The sequence below is a fragment of the Gasterosteus aculeatus genome, chromosome 17 (assembly GCF_964276395.1).
Source record: "Gasterosteus aculeatus chromosome 17, fGasAcu3.hap1.1, whole genome shotgun sequence".
NCBI lineage: Eukaryota > Metazoa > Chordata > Actinopteri > Perciformes > Gasterosteidae > Gasterosteus > Gasterosteus aculeatus.
This window is the reverse complement of record NC_135705.1, coordinates 707,501-726,649: the sequence shown is the minus strand read 5'-3', so window position 1 is coordinate 726,649 and position 19,149 is coordinate 707,501. Positions and strand designations below refer to the sequence as shown.

The 19,149-nt window shown below is 47.4% G+C and overlaps 3 protein-coding genes and 1 long non-coding RNA gene across 4 annotated transcripts in view; 1 reads left to right on the top strand and 3 right to left on the bottom strand.

Annotated features, from left to right (window-relative positions):
• Positions 1-2,620: 2,620 nt before the first annotated feature.
• Positions 2,621-7,377, bottom strand: rbm15b (RNA binding motif protein 15B). Its single transcript, XM_078092612.1, has one exon. It carries the CDS (start codon positions 6,478-6,480, stop codon positions 3,859-3,861), a length of 2,622 nt encoding a protein of 873 aa, XP_077948738.1. The 5' UTR covers positions 6,481-7,377; the 3' UTR covers positions 2,621-3,858.
• An 87-nt stretch (positions 7,378-7,464) lies between these two features.
• manf (mesencephalic astrocyte-derived neurotrophic factor) lies at positions 7,465-10,951 on the bottom strand. The gene is made up of 4 exons (XM_040170290.2): positions 10,516-10,951; positions 9,926-10,053; positions 9,250-9,391; positions 7,465-8,844 (listed from the first exon to the last, which is right to left on the bottom strand). The coding sequence occupies exons 1-4, from the start codon at positions 10,601-10,603 to the stop codon at positions 8,660-8,662; spliced, it is 543 nt and encodes a 180-aa protein (XP_040026224.1). The 5' UTR covers positions 10,604-10,951; the 3' UTR covers positions 7,465-8,659.
• Positions 10,952-11,492: 541 nt separating this feature from the next.
• Positions 11,493-15,224, top strand: oser1 (oxidative stress responsive serine-rich 1). Its single transcript, XM_040170287.2, has 4 exons — positions 11,493-12,019; positions 12,566-12,675; positions 13,171-13,287; positions 14,094-15,224. The coding sequence occupies exons 2-4, from the start codon at positions 12,599-12,601 to the stop codon at positions 14,986-14,988; spliced, it is 1,089 nt and encodes a 362-aa protein (XP_040026221.2). The 5' UTR covers positions 11,493-12,019; positions 12,566-12,598; the 3' UTR covers positions 14,989-15,224.
• A 2,093-nt stretch (positions 15,225-17,317) lies between these two features.
• LOC120815459 (uncharacterized) overlaps positions 17,318-19,149 on the bottom strand; it is a 2,387-nt gene continuing 555 nt past the window's right edge. Inside the window, exons 2-3 of the long non-coding RNA XR_013453273.1 lie at positions 18,083-18,394; positions 17,318-17,491 (exon numbers count right to left, since the gene is read on the bottom strand). This is a non-coding gene — a long non-coding RNA (uncharacterized LOC120815459). The remainder of the gene's footprint in view (positions 17,492-18,082; positions 18,395-19,149) is intronic.

Sequence of the window (19,149 nt, the reverse complement as noted above, 5' to 3'; positions counted from 1 at the left end):
TGCATGTGTCCAACTTGAATTAATGTCTATGCAACAACAAATAAAACAACCTATGAAAGAAGCGTCCGTGGTGCAGTTTGGCAGGTGGGTCCGGGTGCGATGGGGGCCGTGGGGGCCGTGGAGGGTCGTGAGGGGCCGTGGGGGCCGTGGGGGCCGTGGGGGCCGTGGAGGGTCGTGAGGGGCCGTGGGGGGCGGTGAGGGGCCGGCGGTCCGGTCTGGATGCTTCCTGCTCACATCACTTACCGACGTCCAACATCGCTGTCCCTCAGCAGGAAGCAGCAAGCTCACGATCAGTTATCAATTATCTAATTGATCAGCTACGCTTCGTCACATCCAGCACATTCATTTGCATGAATACAAAGCAGACATCGGTTTAAAGGTACAGAGTATTGTTGGTAGAATAATTAGAAATTGGTTTTATCTGAAATCAAACTACAAAATCTTACAGTGAATTTGAGCCATAAACTAAAGTGAACAGCGTTCAACATTTAAACACACAACTACAAATACACAAGTAGCTTCAGCAGCAGACGGACAAACATGAAAACGAAAGGAGACCATCTTCCCCTCTGTTTCTTCTTTGCATCGCGCCATGTTCTAATAAATAAAGACCACACGGACTGTGTGCGCGTGTGTGTGTGTGTGTGTGTGTGTGTGTCTTTTTTCAGTCAGAACATCTTGCAAATCCGTGTGTGTTTAAAAGTGATGACGTAAGTATGAACGATGAAGAACGAGGATGTGACTCTGCATGACGGCAGGAAGGGAAGAACTTCTTCTGTATGAGGTCCCAAGGACACACACACACACACACACACACACACACACATGAACTGTCACTTGTGCTCCAGCGCCACCATGAGGCTGATTCAAGTATCGGGTGCAACGACGCTTAAGATTTGCTCCCCAAATGCAGCCAGAAAACTTTGATCTATTTTTCCATCCGCTCGTCTTGTGTCTCATTTTCTGCAGAAGAAAAGGAAACAGACTCCAAACAAAGTAAAAAATGTCACTTGGTCTTTTATTTTGCTTTACGATCCATTTCCTGAAGGAATAATGAGAAGCTCATTAGCGTTGGTTAATGATGACGGCTAAATGACAGCTGGCCTTTCAGAATAAAAGGTTTGTCACACACAAGGTGCAGTAGATGTTCAAACAGCTGTTCTGGGCTCACATTGAACAGTTACTGGGGGGAGGACATGAGGACATGAGGACATGAGCAGGAGTGGAGCTGAATGGAGGACGTATGGATTCATTCTGATCAACTAATTGACGGATAATTAATGTGTCATTATGATGAAATATCCTCCTAAAGACAACTTTAAATACAACGTTTTTATAGTGACAGAGACTGAAGAGGACGAGGAGATTTTGTCAGCAGGATGTGAGCTCAACTTCCTAAACGTCTCATAGAGCCCAGAAGCCCACGTGGGGGCACCAACGTCCTACAGGCTAAAAAGACGATGACTTTTATTTATTTTTAACTGGCAGCAAGCATTAAACTGACTTTAATTTGATATTTTCAAGAAAGAAAATGTTCAAAGGGTGAACATATTTAACTGCTACTTTTTTTGAAGAGATTCTACTTTTGATTTTGATTTTTTTTTACCTTTACTTTTTAAAGTATATTTGGGTTTTTTCAATATATTTATATATATATCTTCAAAATATTTCATTTATAACATTTTGTGAATATATGACTTCTGAAATATTTGACTTTCAACATATTCTGCCCTCAATAGACGGCGAACCGCGTCGGGCCAATAAAGGCTTTGACGTCACAGGAAACCGTTTAGTTTCCTTTGGCTGCGCCGCCCCCTGGTGGGCAGGTAGGAGCATGACGTCAGACTTTATTAATAGGAAATACTAGCGATTATATTTCAGAATGACGACATCATCTTGGATATTCAGGAGGACACAAACTTCTGATTTTAGTTTTTGGGGGGGAATTTTTACTTAGTTACAACTTTAATTTAGGCAATTGAGACATTTTGTTCTCTGAATATTAGCTTTGAAGTTAGTTTTTACACTTTATTTGTATTTTATCTTATTTTATAATCTTATCAGATTATTTTCTATCGAATGTGATTTTAAAATTCTTGGATAAAAGGAAAATGAAAAAATCTTCACATGTAGCTGAAACCATGAAACACATTTTACGTAACAAATCACCAAAGCAAACAAATACAGGTCTATTATTTAATGTTCTGTGTATCCATTTATGCTGAGTTGGATTTAACCGCCAGTATCAGGAGATTCTATTATGTTCATTATCTCGTAATGTACAACATTAAACTGCTAATATACAACACAGCTGCACAAGTGAACTTGACCGACTTACTCGAATGCAGGAATCGAGTACTTCAACGCCTTTAACTGGTGTAATATCTAGAATTACATCCTACTAAAGCAATGACCACAACTACAACACTGATTTGTGTACTTATACTTGAACCTCATGGACAGAAAAATACACGCTTCTATCCTGTTGTAACTTGGGGGGGGGGGGGGGGGGGGGGGGTCAATCCCAGCCAACATCAGGAGACGTGGTCCACAGGCCTGACGTAGAAGCACCTTCCGTGTAGCCACCTCCACCTCCACTCAAAGCTCTTTACCAAGGTCATTTACTCCATCACATTTATTATGTAAACAAAAATATTTAGAATGAATAACCAATAAAGAGAAATGTATATCTGCAATAATAACAGTTGCAACCAGTAAAAGCATTTAAAAAAACATTTAACTTCAGTCCAATTCTTCTTTATTTTTCTCATCACTGAAAAGTTTTGTTCTGGTCCAGTTGGATTAAAAGAAAAAAAACTAAAGAACCAACAGAACCAACCTGGCTTTTGTAAAAAACTAAAACAAATGTAGTAAACATCACATCATCTTCCACACTAAACATTCTCATTTAGTTCAAGAAGCACGGAGCTTTTCCAGCTGTTTATTCTAAGCGTTCATTCTCATCCAGATGGGAGTGTCGTTGTAATTAAAGTATGAACCAAAAGTTAAAACCTCCCTTTCTCTCTGAAAGACGTTTGGGGGAATGAGGGAGGCCAGTCGGAACATCTGTAGAGGTCATCAAGGGGCTCCTCAGGTTTAAAAGGGACCGTGTGAGGTTCTCAGGACCGGAGGAGACGACTCGTCAGACACCAGACTCCATCCACAAAAACAGCCATTTAACCGAAAAGACAACTCGTTTTAGACAAATAAAAAAAAATGACAAGTGAACTCTGTATTTGGAATATTTTCATCCACTTTAAAACCACGAGATCTTTAACTAGAACATTTAGCAGCGAATCTGAAGCCTTTAAACAGAATCACAGTAGGACTTAGAAACCGAGGGAGGCGCCAACATCAGCGTCTGTTCTGTCAAAATAATGTTTTAGTGGATGGAGTCACACACACACACACACACACACACACACACACACACACACACACACACACACACACCTTTCAGATAGAAACATCTGGAATGGTTCATTTGATGGAAAATAAAAACACAGCTGGCTCTGTGATGTACAGTCGTGGGGAATTTCACCTTTTCAGTCTTTAGGTTTCTTTTTTGCCTCCAGAGCACAGTTCATAGTACAATCACGGTGTATAAAAACCTCAATGTGTGTGTGTGTGTGTCATAGATACACACACACACACACACACACATCAATATAAATCAGATACACAGAACGGAAACATAAAGTCAACAAGCATTTAAAAGGTTTAGTGTTGTACGAGTATAAAAGCGTTAACATCCTTTAAGTGTCTTTTAAAACGAGTCCGGATACAAAGTAACAAAATGTAGACGTAGTGTCGTGTTTCTGAATAAAAGCACCAGCCATGCTTCTAAAACCCAAAGCCTCAGTTAGTATCATTGACGATGACGATGACCATGTGCTCCTCGTCCAGATTACCCACAATCCTCTTGGCGGCCTGCAGGTACTGCTGCGAGAAGGCCCCGGGGGGGAAGGCGTACAGCATGGCGCCGGGCCCGCCTTCCTTGGCGCCCGGCAGGCTGACCACGCCGGCAGCCTCCTTGTTGCGCAGGTAGGTCACCAGGTGGCGGAGCAGGCGGGCCTGCAGGCCCGGCTCCGCGGGGGGGGCGGCCCCCTGCCGGTCGACGGGCCCCTGCAGGGCGAGCAGCACGGCGTAGCCGTCGGGTCGGCCCAGCTTGACGCGGCGCGACACCTCGTCGAGCCGCGTCTGGTCCATACGGAGCCGCTGGGCGATCTTCAGCCGGTTCTGACCCGGCGGCTTCAGAGTGTCGCGCATCACGGCGCCGAAGAAGGCGGGGCCGCCCTCCAGCAGGTACAGCGTGGTGGGGAAGCTGCTGTTCTTCAGGGCGAAGAAGCCGTGCCACGACTTGACCAGGGAGGCCTGGGCGAACTCTGAGAGCGTGCTGGGGGGGGAGGAGCCTGCGTCCGCGTGGGCGGCGGGGGTGGTGGCGGCGGCGGCGGCGGCGGGGGAAGACGCGGCGTTGTCGCTGTTTCTGTGGTGATGGTTGTTGAGGTGCTCGCTAGACCTTTTGCTGTGGTGGCGGCCGGGCAGCGGGTCTTCTTCGTTGGTGGCGGCGGCGGCGGCGGTGCGTCGCCCGCCCCCTCCGTTCTCGGGCGAGTGGTCCCTGGGCTCGGTGGTGGAATCGGGGGCGCGGACCCTCGCCCGGTCCGGGCTGGCCTCGGGTGTGACGGCGCCTGCCTGCGCTCGAACCCTCGACCTCCCCCGCTCCTTCCCCCTCTCTCTCTCCCTCTCCTCCGTCAGCCGGTCGGTGGAGGCGCTCCTGCTCCTCTTCCGGCTCCGCCTCTCCTCGCGCTCCTTCAGCCAGCGCTCCCGGCTCCGGCTGCGGCTGCGCGCCGCCCGCCCGCTCCGCCCAAAGGCCTCCACGGCCCCGGCCCTCCTCTCCAGGCTGCGGGTGGGGCTGGCGGTGTACTCCCTCTCCAGCAGCGCCCGCTCCCTCTCCCGCGGGATGATGAGAGCGTGGGGGGCCAAGGGCGGCGGGGGGGTGGAGCGGTCCCTGGCGCCCCGCAGCTCTCGCTCCAGGCTGCGGTGGCGGCTGTAGGCCTCTCCGATGAGGTCGTAGTGGGAGGGGGCCACCACGGGGGGCTGGTAGCCGGTGGGGAACACCCGAGAGGGGCTCTCCTCCACTTTGGCAAAGTCCACCCTCAGGCGCCGTTCGGGGCCCCCCAGGGGGAACCCCCTCATCTGCGTGCAGGCGGCCTGGGAGGCGTCTAGGCTCTCGTACTGAATGTAAGCGAAACTGTCCCCCTTCACGTAGTCGATGTTCCTGATGCTCCCGAAGCGGTCGAACTCCCGGGCCAGGGCGGCGAGGGAGTTCCCGGGCCCGAGGCCGCCGACCCAGAGCCGCGTGGTGGGGTTGGCCTTCCCGTAGCCGATCTTTATCGGGTTGCCCCCCATCAGCCGGCCCTGCATGGCCACTTTGGCCCGGTGGGCCATGTCCAGGTTCTGAAACTTGACGAAGGCGTACGCGCCCCCCTGACCCCGGGCCGGCCGTTTGATCACCACGTCCTCGATGACGCCGTACTTGTCGAAGCCCCTCCTCAGCTCGGCCTCGGCCACGTTGCCGTCCAGGTTGCCGATGAAGAGGTTGCTGGTGGCCCGCTGGTCGTCCTCGGGCTTCAGGTCCTCCACTACCGGCATGGGGGGGAACCCGTAGGGCCGCCCCCGCTCGTCCAGCATCCCGTAGTAGTCCAGAATCCGCTCCCTCTCCCTGCTGAGCCCCAGCGTCTCCAGAGCGTAGTGGCGCGCCCGGATGTCCCGGAGGCCGCCCGTCCCCGCGGGGGGGGAGAGCGAGCGCTGCCGGTACGGGTACGCCGCGTGCAGCGGCGCGTGCAGCGGCAGGTAGCCGGCGTCCGGCGGCGTCACGCTGCGCCTCCGCACGTACATGGGCTCGATCTTCAGCTGCCGGTCGCCCAGCACCAGGCGGGAGGACTTGGCGTGCCGCGCCTCCTTGGCGTCCTCCGGGTGCCGGAAGTTGACGTAGGCGATGCGGCCCAGCTCCGGCGTGTGCGACAGCTTCACGCTGACGTCACCGAACTTCTTGAACTCGTGGAACAGCGCGTCCTCCACGTCCTCGTCGGACACCTGCGAGCCCAGGTTGCTGATGAGCAGCGTCTTGTACTCCAGCGTGCCGGGCCTGGCGGCGGGCGGCGGCTGCTGCTCCGCGGAGGAGGAGGAGGAGGTGGTGGAGGCGGTGGTGCGCAGCGGCGGACGCCCGAGGAGGCTGAGCTCGTGCCGGTGGTGGAGCTCCAGCGCGGCGGCGCGCTCCTCCCGCAGCCGCGGCTTGTCGCGCTCCCGGCTCCGGCTCCTGCGGTGGTAGCCGCGGCTCTCCGCCAGCAGCAGAGCCAGCGGCGGCGGGGGCGGCGGCGGAGGAGGCGGCAGCTCCTCCCTCCGGGAGCTCTCCCGGTCCCGCGTCCGTTTGGCGGCAGCCCTGGGCGGACTCGTCTCCCTCCCGGCCTGCCTCTTCATCTTCACGGGATGATGGAGCTTAAACTTTTCGGCGCCCGCGACGGGAATCCGACCTCGGCGACGTGTTGCGGGAGCTTTAGCGACACCGACGAGGCAGCTGGGGGCTCCGGTAAAGAAACGCTACCGGGCCGACCGTTGGGTGTTTGCATATACGTCGGAATAAAAGCATAAACTCGGTTAGAAACATGTCAGCCTCGGAGGGTCTGCAGCTACGCCGCCATCTTGGACAATAGGAATGTGCGCTTTCTCCGAGGAGGGCGGAGACCGCGATGACGCGTCTTCGGCCGACGTGATGACGTAGCGCGCTGCATTTCTACGACACAGAAACAGTATTAGTACAGAAATTGTGTTACTATATACACTTACTGACGTGAGCTGGGATAAAACTTCATTAAATTAAATGAGATTGACAGAAGTTTAAAATGGCCATAATACAAAGGAGAAATAATTAGTTTTTTTTAGAAAATAAGACTTGGAAGGAAGTCGCTTTTAAATGCAAACATGGGATCACAGAATTGTTTTTAAGCAATACATACGATAAAGAAAGCCGTCTGGATTTTGATTATCTGGAGGATCCTCTATGATATCGTACATACATTTCTAACATTAAGTAAAAGATTTTATGGTAAACGTTTGCTCCTGACACAAACTCAGTTCATGACGGGTTACAAAAACCTTACGTATCACAATACAAAAGCTCCTTGGTTCAAGTAAAAGTATTACATTCAAAGAAGTGTCACAATTACAATGACACCGGAGTGTTAACACATTCAAGTGAAAGTATGTTTACTTTAAGTACTTTACAGGAGTTTTTCCATTCATGCCTCATCTCAGAGGCGATTATTGTATCAATATCCTGCATGTGGAATAAGAAACACATTGTTGCAAAAGTCTATTCATATTTATTTGAAAACCTTGAATATTTCCGTACAGAAAGTTCTTCTAGGCAACATGTCATCAATGAAGACTCAATAGATCCACACGGGCCTTTTTACATTTTTTATTGAAAAAGTAGAATCGTACAGTTGTAACAAATGACGTGAAGAAAAGGTCATTGTGAAACAAATGGCATATTTTCAGTTCAAGTCGAGACAAACCATTGCGTGTTTCTTTTGAGTACATCACACAATCAAATATACATCCTCGCTTCTGAAACACACAAGTGTGTGTCTGTGCGTGTGATGACAACACGTGGAAGGAAATATATATCTAGTTATTTTCCTGCACGTTCAGGAACCACCGAGATTCAACCACTTTAAATGTACGTTAAAGACCCAGATTTCTCTTTACTGTAAATTCTAAACAATCCTAGGATCTGATTCCCGATTGGACGACGCTGCGTGTGATCGACAGGCGGATACAAACACTTTACCATCCGACAATCAGATCAACCCCCCTCCCCCGAAAAAACAGTCACCTATTAGAAGCAATAAATCCTCAAAAAAAACAGTGTGTGTGTGTGTGTGTGTGTGTGTGTGTGTGTGTGTTTATTACACCAGCAAAAGTGTCTCAGGTCAAAGATAAATACTAGTGAGTGTTTTAAATGAATTAGAGCTGGTGTTCTCGTTACGCAGCGTGCGCCTTTATGATTCACTGCTTTTTGTACAAATGGCAACGTTGAGTATTCATCGTTTCCTCGACACACAATAAATGAACGAGGAACAGAAAACTAAAAGTTCATGTTTTTAAACATAATGGGATCATTTTTTACTCTTGAACTACAGAGTCAAACAAAAAGAGCTGAACTCATTCATTCTTTTTCTTCAAGTCTAGATTTATACAACACACACACATACACACACACAGTTATTATTGTGAAGACATTGTTGTGTCAACAGGACTCGCATAATGTGTCCATATCATTTTAAGCATCAGCTGAACAACGTCCTCCTCGGGGGGGCGTCAGCAAAAAATAAAAATCAGGGTGAAATTGGGAGGTGAATAATCTTCCAGAAAGAGCTGCTCGGCGTTACGGGGAGCAAAGGGGAGACTTGTGGAACAGGAAGCGGAGACTTTGACTTCCAGCTGCTCGCCGCTAACAAACTTGACACTTGACTTGAGAATATAGTGGAGGACCGATAGCTATACTTGTGAGGAAGGGAAGATTACCAGCGAGCACAGACTCCTCCTCTTCCTCAGCGGTCCGGTCCGAGTCCAAAGTCTTGCCTTGGCTCCGCGCTCACAGGTCTGTCCGTGCTTTGGCGGCCGCGGGGGCGTACTTGGGCATGAGCTCCGTGATCTTGCGGATGAAGTCGGACTTTTCGGCGCAGCCTTTGCAGGACTCGCCCCACTCCTCCAGGATCTTCTTCAGGTCCTTCACCTTCAGCTTCTTCAGGTCCACGGTGGTCAGGTCCAGCTGTTTGTCTGCACAGGGCACACAAAGGACAGAGTTACCAACATGTCCAAGTACTTTGTGTTTAGTGATGTGTCGCCCTCTGGATACAAAAAGGAAAACGCACATTGTTTCTGTCTGTCGCGTGTTTAATTGCCATAAATGAACAAATGTGATGCAAACATAATGATGCAGATTTTACATGCTTTGTTAGTTCTCTTAAGATGACGAGGAGCTAAACTTTTAAATGACTTGTTTTCTGAATGGAGTCTGGTTCGGTAGTGCGGAACGTCCTTGATATCGTGAGGAGCATCTCAGCGCTGATTGGCTTTAAAAAGGACAACGAGCCAGAGTTGAAAACTACCCGCGAATGAGGCGAGTTCTGTGAAGTACATTTCCATACATAGTAAAGCAGAGCTGTAGCGTTTGGTCCTCACCGTATTTCAGCTCACAGATCTGACTGTCCTTCTTCTTGAGCTTCTCACAGATCTTCTCCACGGGGACGTGGTGGCTGAGGGGCTTGGACACCTCGTTGATCATCTTGGTGGCGGCGTCGCTCGTCGCCCCGATGTAGTAACACTGGTCATGTGAGGGGGGGGGGGGGGGTTGCACCGTTAGCATGTGTTTAGTTTATTTATTAATGCAGAACAGGAGATGAACAAAGTAGACGGAGAGAAAAGGAAACTGAAGAGAACAACGAATATATGCACGTGTGTTCATCTTAAGTGTGATCCGGTCAACAGTGAGTAGTAACATATATATAGTAATTATTTTTAAAATATACTGAAATTAAATGAATGAATTTTACCTGATGAACATGGAAAACTGACATACTGGAAATAAAAAGGTCTTATGATGGACAGTTTAGATTCCTTCACAACTACAAACGACCCGAAAAAAGTTTTATCACGGCCGAGCATGAAAATTTAAAACCTGCAGAATTGTCATTCGCCATCGAGGACGAGTATCAAACGCTAACCCATCCATCCATCCATCTTCACACCGCTTATCCTGCACACAGGGGCTGGAGTCTATCCCAGCCAACTTCGGGCGATAACCCGAACCCAAAATAATATATTTAAAAGGCATAAAACCAATGTGTTGTCTACTTACGAAGCGGTTTTCTTTCCCTTTGGCATCTTTGCACAACTTTACGAGGGCCTGCTCGATGTCGGCGCTGTTGAACTTTACGTTGTTTCCCTCCAGCGACTGGTAGAACTTCCCGAGGAAGGCCGCACACACTGAAACAAAGAGGAAGACACGTCACGGAGGCAGCTGTGGGGGTGGGGGCTCTGAACACATCCACCTGAAGCATTCTGCGGATTGCTCAGGTGTCACAGAGCTTATGAAGCCATGCGATTAACTAGAGAATAAGTGAACTCTTAGAAATGATAGAAACAGGATCAAATGAGCAGATTTAAATAGCACAAAAACCGTAGTAGCCTATTAAAGATGCATCTATGTTGTTAACTTGGTGTCAGCTGTGTACTGAGGTTTCTGCGCGCGCGCGCACACACACACACACACACACACACACACACACACACACACACACACACACACACACACACACACACACACACACACACAGCTTTGTCTTCACACGAGACTTCCAGTGACATCTTTAAATAAAACGCTGCACGCGCCGTTCAGTTTAGCGGCTAGCCGGATAATGCTAAACGAAGCTAGCAGAGATAGCTTACCTTCACAATCCCCCTCTTTCAGTGCGTCACCGGAACCGGGAAACAGAGCGAGCGCGAGAGCCACCGAGAACCCGCCTATCGACAACATCTTCGGCTGTTCGTTTGTTTTTCAAACCGTTAATGACGGGAAACCCTCCGCTGTGTGTTCGCCGCTTTGATGGAGACGCCGGTAAACTGACGTGCGTGAAGACGGTTGTTCCGGTGCTGCGTCACGGTGTGTCGGCGCCCTATTGGTCGAGGGGCGTTTCTCTTTCCGAGCGCCGTCCACGCATTCTACACCGATTGGACGGAGGCAGAACGTTCCGGGAGCAGCGTCCAGTTGGCGCCGTCTGATTGGGCCACGACCTTCCACGTGCTCCCGTGCAGGCTTCTCACGTTCCACGTATAATGACGATTATATAAGAAGTTTGTTTATTATGGAAATAGTTGTTTTTATCTTCCATTAAAAGAAGGAAAAAATAAGAGAATAGTTTAAGACAAAATAGATCTATACATTCATCCATCAAGCTATTAATTATCTTTTTCTTTGCACTTATGAATGTAAAATGTATATAATCAATTAATTTAACCAATCTTTATCATGTTCAAAATGTATAATGACATTTTAAATTTGGAATGATTATTTTTGAACAAGATACAATAATAATTTAGCAGTTACAAAAATAACCTAATGAATACAATTTTTTTTAAAAAGGAAAACTTCCAATTCTGGTTAATCATTACAAATAATATTTTCCATGTCTAAGAATGTGGAGAAATATATCTCGTAAAACAAGATATATATATATATATATATATATATATATATATATATATATATATATATATATATATATATATATATATATATATTGTTTATCTTCATTGAGCTTTGTGAACAGACATTCAGCACATCACTTAACAACAATTCATTATGATACAACCTACTTTTTTGCATTAATATACAAATAGCTTTGATTGACTCGAACAATATTTAGGTTTAGAATATAATCAGCGTTTTTTGATTGTGTCTTTAGGGCTTAATTATTATTTAATGTATTTTATTTGGCAAACAAATAACAATACACATCTAACGTAGATCCTTCAAAAAGCAGAGAGTGACGTCGGTGGGTTTTTTATGGCCGATTACGTCACGAGGACTGCGCGATGTTGCAGAGTCACTGCGACTGTAAACAAGGCTGAGGAGAACAGAATAGTCGCCATTTAAGCTAACGTTTGGCCCCAACATCCGTGCGCTCGATCGCTGTCGGTGTTTTCGGTATTTAAATGAATTCGCGGCTCGTGTCGCGGTACCGAGCGGAACCAGAACGCTTTAAATAATACAATATACAGTTCCGTGTTTTCTCCGCAACGGAGGCGAGGTCGCACAGAGCCAGCGTTAGCCCCTTAGCCTGCTAGCTTTAGCCCGTTAGCTAGCTAGCTTTAGCCGTCAGTTGGCTAATCAACATCCAAACGGGCCGGGTTCCCCATCTCTCTCTTAACTGTGACCAGAATATCCCGAACCGTGAGTATCACCCTTTGTCTATTTTCTAAACGATGTAAATAAAAAAGCAAAATAAACGAACCGTCCCTGCTGCTAGCTAGCTTAGCAGCTCAAGTAATTTGCCAGCACTAGCCAACAGGGTGTGTGAGGGTGTGTTTATTAACTTAAATCCTCTGTTCACAAGTAAACGTTGCCAATGCAGTGATATAAACACGGGTCATAAAGTCAAAGCACAAATAGCTTAACTAGTAACATTTGAATCCAGACCGTGTGTTTTGTGTTAGTCTCACCACAAGCCAGTCACGTGATGTGTCACCATACAGAACAATAACACAAGAGCTGATTGATATTTCGGTCTCAAATGAATGATCGATCCTGCTCAATGTGCATCACAGTTGTTTAAGCCTTTCTGTCAGTAGCTCGACTTTCATTGACTCTAACTGACGTTACGCGTTGTGTGTACGCTTGACATTTGAGCTGCACGATTTTAAAACCTACAAATAGCTTTTAAGATCCAGACTATGAGGATCCCTGCGTCTGACACTACTTACTGCTGTGTGTCTGCAGCTGGGTGGCTGGTCAGAGCGGCCTCCTCCCACCATGGAGGCAGGAGGGAAGGACTGCGAGGAGGACACGCTGCAGACGGCGTTTAAGAAGCTGAGGGTCGACGCCGAGAGGTAAGTAGCAGCGACCTTCACCTGAGCGAGCAGGTGGCGGGGCGCTGTATGCGTTTCGTTCTGGATCGAGATAATAAAAAAGTAGATCTTGGAGTATGTGTACGTCGCTTGGAGTGACTTGAGCGAGACGCGTAGCTCGCTGAGACGGGAGACGTGAGGAATGGATCCTGATTGTTATTTATGTTAGTTTGTTGTTACTTTAATCCATACAAACTCCATGTTCAGTTCAGTCTTAACAGACAGGAGATGTTTGCTGTTGTCGGCTGCTCCAAAAGTAACGGTAAACTTTGGTAAACTGTTCAAACGCGGCCATACTGAACGCTTCTTGCATATCGCTCTGTATTGTCTCACTTCGTGTGTGTGTTTGTCGGTTGGAGAAGTCGTGGAGTTTGAAGCGTTATATCGGGTTAGATAAGCCCAACGCAGCCGGGTATTGATGTTGGTGGACGTGTCGATGAAGTGCTTAAACTCGTCCCGTTTCTCTTTTCCCTCCAGTTTACCCGGAGCTGTGAGTGTGTCGGAGGCGTTGGCGCCGAGAGCGACGTCGCGCGCTTCTCTCGATGCCGGCGGAGCGAAGCCCAAACTCTGCTGTCCGAAGGACAACTGGCACGGGTACGTGGAGCCGCAGCCGGAGACTGAGGAGGCAATCAAGTTTGATGAGATATCCAACTAAAAAAGGAAACTCACTGAGAACAGTATTTTAAATAGAAATGTCCCGTAGAGCAGAATATCGTTTTAATACACTTTAATATGCTTTTCTCATTTACATAAAACCTGCAGATTGACTGTCAAAAACCTTTTGGTTTGTTTAAGGTAAAAACATAGAAGATCCATTTTATTGTGCACGGTGGTGTAAGTGTGGTGGTCTCCTTTAGGACGCATAGAAAACACTCAATACTCGTGTTCTCGTCGTTTAAGTTTTGCATTTGGTCGTTTAATTTGAACATGATTAACAGAGTGGACAACGTGAGGTCAAAAGACTGCCGATGTCCCGTCCAAACCAAAGCCAGCCCCCGTGCCTGAGCCCCCCCCCTCTTTATCCGCTGATCCTCGTCCGGTGAATCTAATCAATCATAAAGGAAGTTATGTCAAATATGAACATAAAATACATTAAGTGAATACACAGAATTCCTACCAACAAAACAAATGAATGGTTTGTACCAAAACAGAAAATATGGCTCCAACACAGATGTAATATGATTCAAATATCATCCTCTCTGATTGTCACACAACGTCTAGAAATAATTAGTCACTGGTTTCTAAATGTTGTCTGTGAAGAAAAAAGGCCAAAGAATAAAATAATAATAGATAATTGAATATCAGGTCAGTTTGGAACTATTGGGGCAGTAATTCATTATTAATAAAAGACTCTGTAAGCGTAGTGTGATCAGCTCCATCCTTCTTTCCTCCACCTTCAGCTGCATGAGGAAACCGTCCAGAGGAGCAACCAGGACGCAGCGGCGCCGGCGGTCCAAGTCCCCCATCCTCCACCCTCCAAAGTTCACCTACTGCAGCACCGCGCCGCCCTCCGCCCTGTCCACCCCCGGCGCCGGCTTAAAGCACCAGCGCCTAGATGAGCCGCCGGAGTCCTGCCCCCCCAGCGACGGGAGGACGGCCCCTGGCGCCGCCGTCACGGCCCAAAAGGAGCTCTCGCCCTCTGGCGCCGTCGGCCACCTCTCCCCTCTGGTTTTCGGGTCTTGCGGCGGCTACGAGAGGCGCGCTGCGGTACCGGAGACGGCGTTGTCCAGGCGGGACGGAGACGGAAGCCAGTCGAGCGAGGAAAGCGACCCGGAGAAGAGCGCCGGGGGAGGAGCCGAGTCCGCAGAAGGAGCACCAGCAGCGACTCGGGCCGCCGGCGCCGTGGACGCTGCTGACTTCCGAGCGTTGTCCGAGCGCCACGGCAGCGTCTCAGCAGAGGGCCGCTGCCCGTGTGCCTGGAAGAAGAGCTGTGGTCCTCAGGGCGAGGACGAGACGACAGGACGGGGGGCGGAGCTCGAGTGCCGCTGTGGGCCCCTCCGTCGGGGCTGGCGGGGGGTGGAGGTGTACTCCTTCACGGGGCTCCGTGACGTCATATCCGAGTGCGAGAGGAGCCTGCCGGGCGGCGAGGACGCACACAGAACTCTTGGCGCCGCCTCCTCCTCCTCGCCGCCTTCGGCATCCTCGGCGCTGTCGTCCGGCTCCCCTCGCTCGTGTTCCGAGCAGGCGAGGGCCTTCGTCGACGACATCACGATAGAGGACCTTTCCGGCTACATGGAGTATTACCTCTACATCCCCAAGAAGATGTCACACATGGCTGAGATGATGTACACTTAAGAGGAGGCAATGTGGTTTAGTTCTGTGCTGCTGGGGGGGCGGGGGGGTAGAACGGTTCAGGCCGGAGAGTAATTTAAGTAAACAACGTTCACACAGGTTAAAAACTGCAGTTTTTGTCCCCCCCCCATTTAAAATGTTCTGTTGCTCTCGATGCACAAAAAGGATGATGAGTGCAAACTGCCTGTGATCAGCTGTCTGGATTCATTTCACCCAATAAAGCAGCAAAGTGCTTTGGACGGCGTGTCGGTTTGTGTCTTTTGGGGCTTTTTCACTAATAAACAAGAAATTATTCTTTAGACAAAAATAAAATGACAGAAAAAATATATCTGGAATTCTGTTCCAAATCTCTTGAGCGTAATATAAACTTTATCTGAGACTAATGTTACATGGCTGCAGTACATTTTTAAAATATATATAGTATATATATATATATATATCGTATAAATATTTATATTAAATATATAAACATTGAAGGAATAATGGAAATCTTTAAATAAAGTACATTACTAAATCCAAAGAAATTTTGACAAGATATTTTTACTCTTCTTTCATTCGAAACCGTCTCAATGATTTGACTTGTTTTCTAATTGTTTCTAAAGGATCTTTGTTTCCATCACAGGGGCACAACTGGTTCCTCTGGTCATCGCCGAGTCATTGCTTCTCTTAAAGGTTCCACAAAGGGTCGCAGACGACCACCAGGGGGCAGCGTCTCCGCGGGTTCCCCCGAGGTACCGCGGGTTTACAGTGTGTTTTACGGTACCGTGCTGCTTAGTGTGGCTACCTGCTGTGCGACCTGGACTCATTCAGCAACGACGTCCCCCACCACAGGGGGCACACGCTTACACACCTCATCACCACCAAAGCTCTAATTATTTGCAAGGTTGTCGTGACTTTGTAATTATAACTCTGAACTTAGAACAGGCCTTCACTGACATAATAACTAAAAGTAATATCATACGCACCTTATTTGCTACCTGTTTGCAACCCTCCAGTGTCAGTGGCTGCTGAGCTGCTATCAATGTGCTTCCTTTAGACAAGCAGTCAGTGCCTCCATACCGAACACGGGACATGTTGTATCCCATTCTCAGAATAACTGTTCAAACATCATGACACAATTTCATTTAATCAACCATACAGGCCTAGATGACATCATACAACATCGGAAGTTGTCCTCCTGCTCCTTAGATATTCAAACTGTTTGACCATTGATCTATAAGTTGTAAACACATCCCTCCTCTCAGGTGTTAATAAACCACTCCTAACGAAGGCTAATCTAGACGCCACAACAATGAAAGACGATAGGCCAGTATCAAACCTTTCTTTTCTAAGTAAGATAATTGAAAAGGCGTTTTTCCAACAGCTAAACTACTTCCTGGCTGCATATAACTGTTTTGATGCCTTGCAGTCAGGCTATCGACTGCACCAACGAACTGAATCTGCTCTTGTTAAGGTTTTCCACTTAAACACAGACAATGGCAGAATTCCAGTCTTAGTATTACTGGATCTCAGCATTTGACACGGTCGACAACGACATACTACTGGATAGACTAATCAACTGGGTAGGACTCTCTGGCACGGCACTTAACTGGTTTGAATCCTACTCTAAAGACTGAAAATACTTTGTGTCTGTAGTTAATTACACATCAGAGCTGAAGAAAATGACATGTGGTGTCCCCCAAGGTTCAATACTGGGGCCCCTTCTCTTCAACATCTGCATGCATCCATTGGCTCAGATTATGGAAAACAATCATAGTTATGCAGATGACACACACGTCTATATGACTATATTACCAGAGGACTACAATCCAATACAGGGGCTGTGTACATGCATTGACTTTCGAACCTCGAGCTCGCCGCGATGCTCTCATTGAACTTGAGGAGAATAAGCGTGAAACCACAAAGAGCCTCTGTGGAAACACCCGGCGCCTCGAAGCGCGGCTCGTTTCTCGTAATGCGATTCAAACATAGAGACAGAAGGGTACAAATTACCGAACAAATGGCAGAAAAACCCCTGAGGGAATTTTCTTTTAGTGGTTAAAAGACGCGTTTTGTGAAGGGAGTCTACAGAAACAAGACAGCATGAAGGTTTCACATGTCTCGCGTTATTAGTTTAACTTTTTGAAACATGGTGCTCGAGGATTAAAACAAAGTGAAGTTCAGATTATTTACTTCACATGTGACTTTTAGTCTTGAGGTCGAAATGAAGAAGATCCGTCTCTCATTTTCTTTTCATCATTCTTTAAAGTTCACCTCGACCCAGACGAGGTTGCGGGAGTTAATCCGTCACCGAACAAAAGCTCAGCTGATTCTGTAACTCAGTGACTGAATGTGGTTTGTGCAGAATCTTCTTTCTCATATGAAACCTGTGGTTTGATTTCTACCACAATGCCGCAGGACAGCTGCTACCAATCGCTTCTCCGTTTTTATCTGTCAACCAGGCGTTTCACATTCTGCAAACAGAAGAGACGCCGCCTTCCTTCTCTCTTCGTTTCACCCGAAACTTCTGGAAAGAAGAAGAAAGAAAAGCAACAGTTCCAGTTTTTAACAGGAAAGGTTTCAGCGTTTAAAAAGAGGAAACGAGGCTCACTTTTTATCGCTTTCATTCAAGTTCTGTTGCTGTGCGATGAAATTCCATCTAAAGACACAGACGATCACGTCAACGGAGCTTATTTATTTCAATCAAACGTGTGTTTCACAGACATAAAAGCAACATTCAGAGCAAATACATGTTATATATTCACACACACATATATATATATATATATATATATATATATATATATATATATATATACATTCATACTTATATTTACAAACAAGTGAATTAATCCGACGAGGTTTGTAAACTACAAATTAGCTGCTTGTAAATGATAAATTAGCTGCAGATCAGATCTAACAGGAAGTAGCTGTTTCCGTGACTTCCTGTTTGTTTTTTAAAGGCTTGTCCCACATCTCGTCCCACTTTGTCCAACGAGCCTCATATTTCCCCCCCAGAACTTCCACAGCAGAAAGTAAAGATATCAGCATCCACAAAACAGGCACAACATTTGGACTGCGTGTGATTTGTCTATTTCCATATTTCATTTGAATGTACCTGTTAGATTTAGTGGATTCTGATGTCGGCAGGAATGCGGCCCGTGGGATCGGGTTCCTGGGGCCGGATGGAGATGTGGCCCCAGAGAGATTGTGTTTCCACGGAGAGCCAACAAAGACCGCCGGGAGAACCCAGGACCCTGTGTCCCTGTCCCCCCTGGGAACGGCCCAAACACCCGCGGGGGTTCTGATCATTAGCGCGGGTCGCTTCCACACGTGGCGAAGGCGCAGCGACCTCCGTACGACCCGCTTCCCTCCTCTCGTTGTCTCCATTTGGTCACAGAGCTGCAGTTTCATCGCTGGTCGCTCGTTTCTACAGGAAACAAGGAAACTACAAGAAGGTAACGGAGGTTCAACGAATCGGAGCCAAAGCAGCGGCTTTGACGTGACGTAGTCGGAGAAGTTGGCGCCTATTTTAGAGTAAGTTACTTAAGTACGGAGCGACACGGGACACTAACAGCTCTGGTTTGACTCGTCCGTCTCGTCTGTGTCCTGTTTGTACTCGATGGTTCATGATCACCTGGATGGCAAAATGCATTTCACACTAATGGATTTTAGACCGACTGGTAAGATACTAATTCAGTTTCAGTTTAGGCCGAAATGGTCGTTTGCATTTAGGTTCTAAATGCATTGTTTAACATTAGCAGCACATACAGAACATATGGACACATGTAGACAACAAACTGCTTCTTTGGTAACACAGAGATTTTACCACAGAAACAGTAGAAAGATGTAAATAAATAGACAGAGTCAGTATTTAACCATGTTTCTTTTTTAAATGCATATACCGGGTTTAATATTTGCTACCAGCTCCTCAGTATGTTTAACGTGATGAAGATAAAATCACATCTCTTCAAATGGTGAATAATTTAGGATTAAGATACTTCAAAGAAGTTATTCAACCCTAAAACAAATAAATACGTCTGGCACCTTCTCATGAAGCCCAAACACACGGAAACGTATTTATGATGTCGTGCTCTTTTCTGGGAGGCCTGGCCTCCATTATGGTGCTTGCCCCCTCCCGTTCGACCTCTGACCTATGTGAGCGGGGTTCAAAGGCCTCTCAGG

What these genes read in the sequence shown, in the direction of transcription:
- rbm15b (XM_078092612.1), bottom strand. Translation starts at nt 6,480, where the DNA reads ATGAAGAGGCAGGCCGGGAGGGAGACGAGTCCGCCCAGGGCTGCCGCC.
- manf (XM_040170290.2), bottom strand. Translation starts at nt 10,603, where the DNA reads ATGTTGTCGATAGGCGGGTTCTCGGTGGCTCTCGCGCTCGCTCTGTTT. An exon ending in AAGGGAAAGAAAACCGCTTC is followed by an intron (nt 9,392 to 9,925) that starts GTAAGTAGACAA and finishes TCACATGACCAG; the next exon opens with TGTTACTACATCGGGGCGAC. An exon ending in GATCTGTGAGCTGAAATACG is followed by an intron (nt 8,845 to 9,249) that starts GTGAGGACCAAA and finishes TGCCCTGTGCAG; the next exon opens with ACAAACAGCTGGACCTGACC.
- oser1 (XM_040170287.2), top strand. Translation starts at nt 12,599, where the DNA reads ATGGAGGCAGGAGGGAAGGACTGCGAGGAGGACACGCTGCAGACGGCG. An exon ending in CTGAGGGTCGACGCCGAGAG is followed by an intron (nt 12,676 to 13,170) that starts GTAAGTAGCAGC and finishes TTTTCCCTCCAG; the next exon opens with TTTACCCGGAGCTGTGAGTG. An exon ending in CCGAAGGACAACTGGCACGG is followed by an intron (nt 13,288 to 14,093) that starts GTACGTGGAGCC and finishes CTCCACCTTCAG; the next exon opens with CTGCATGAGGAAACCGTCCA.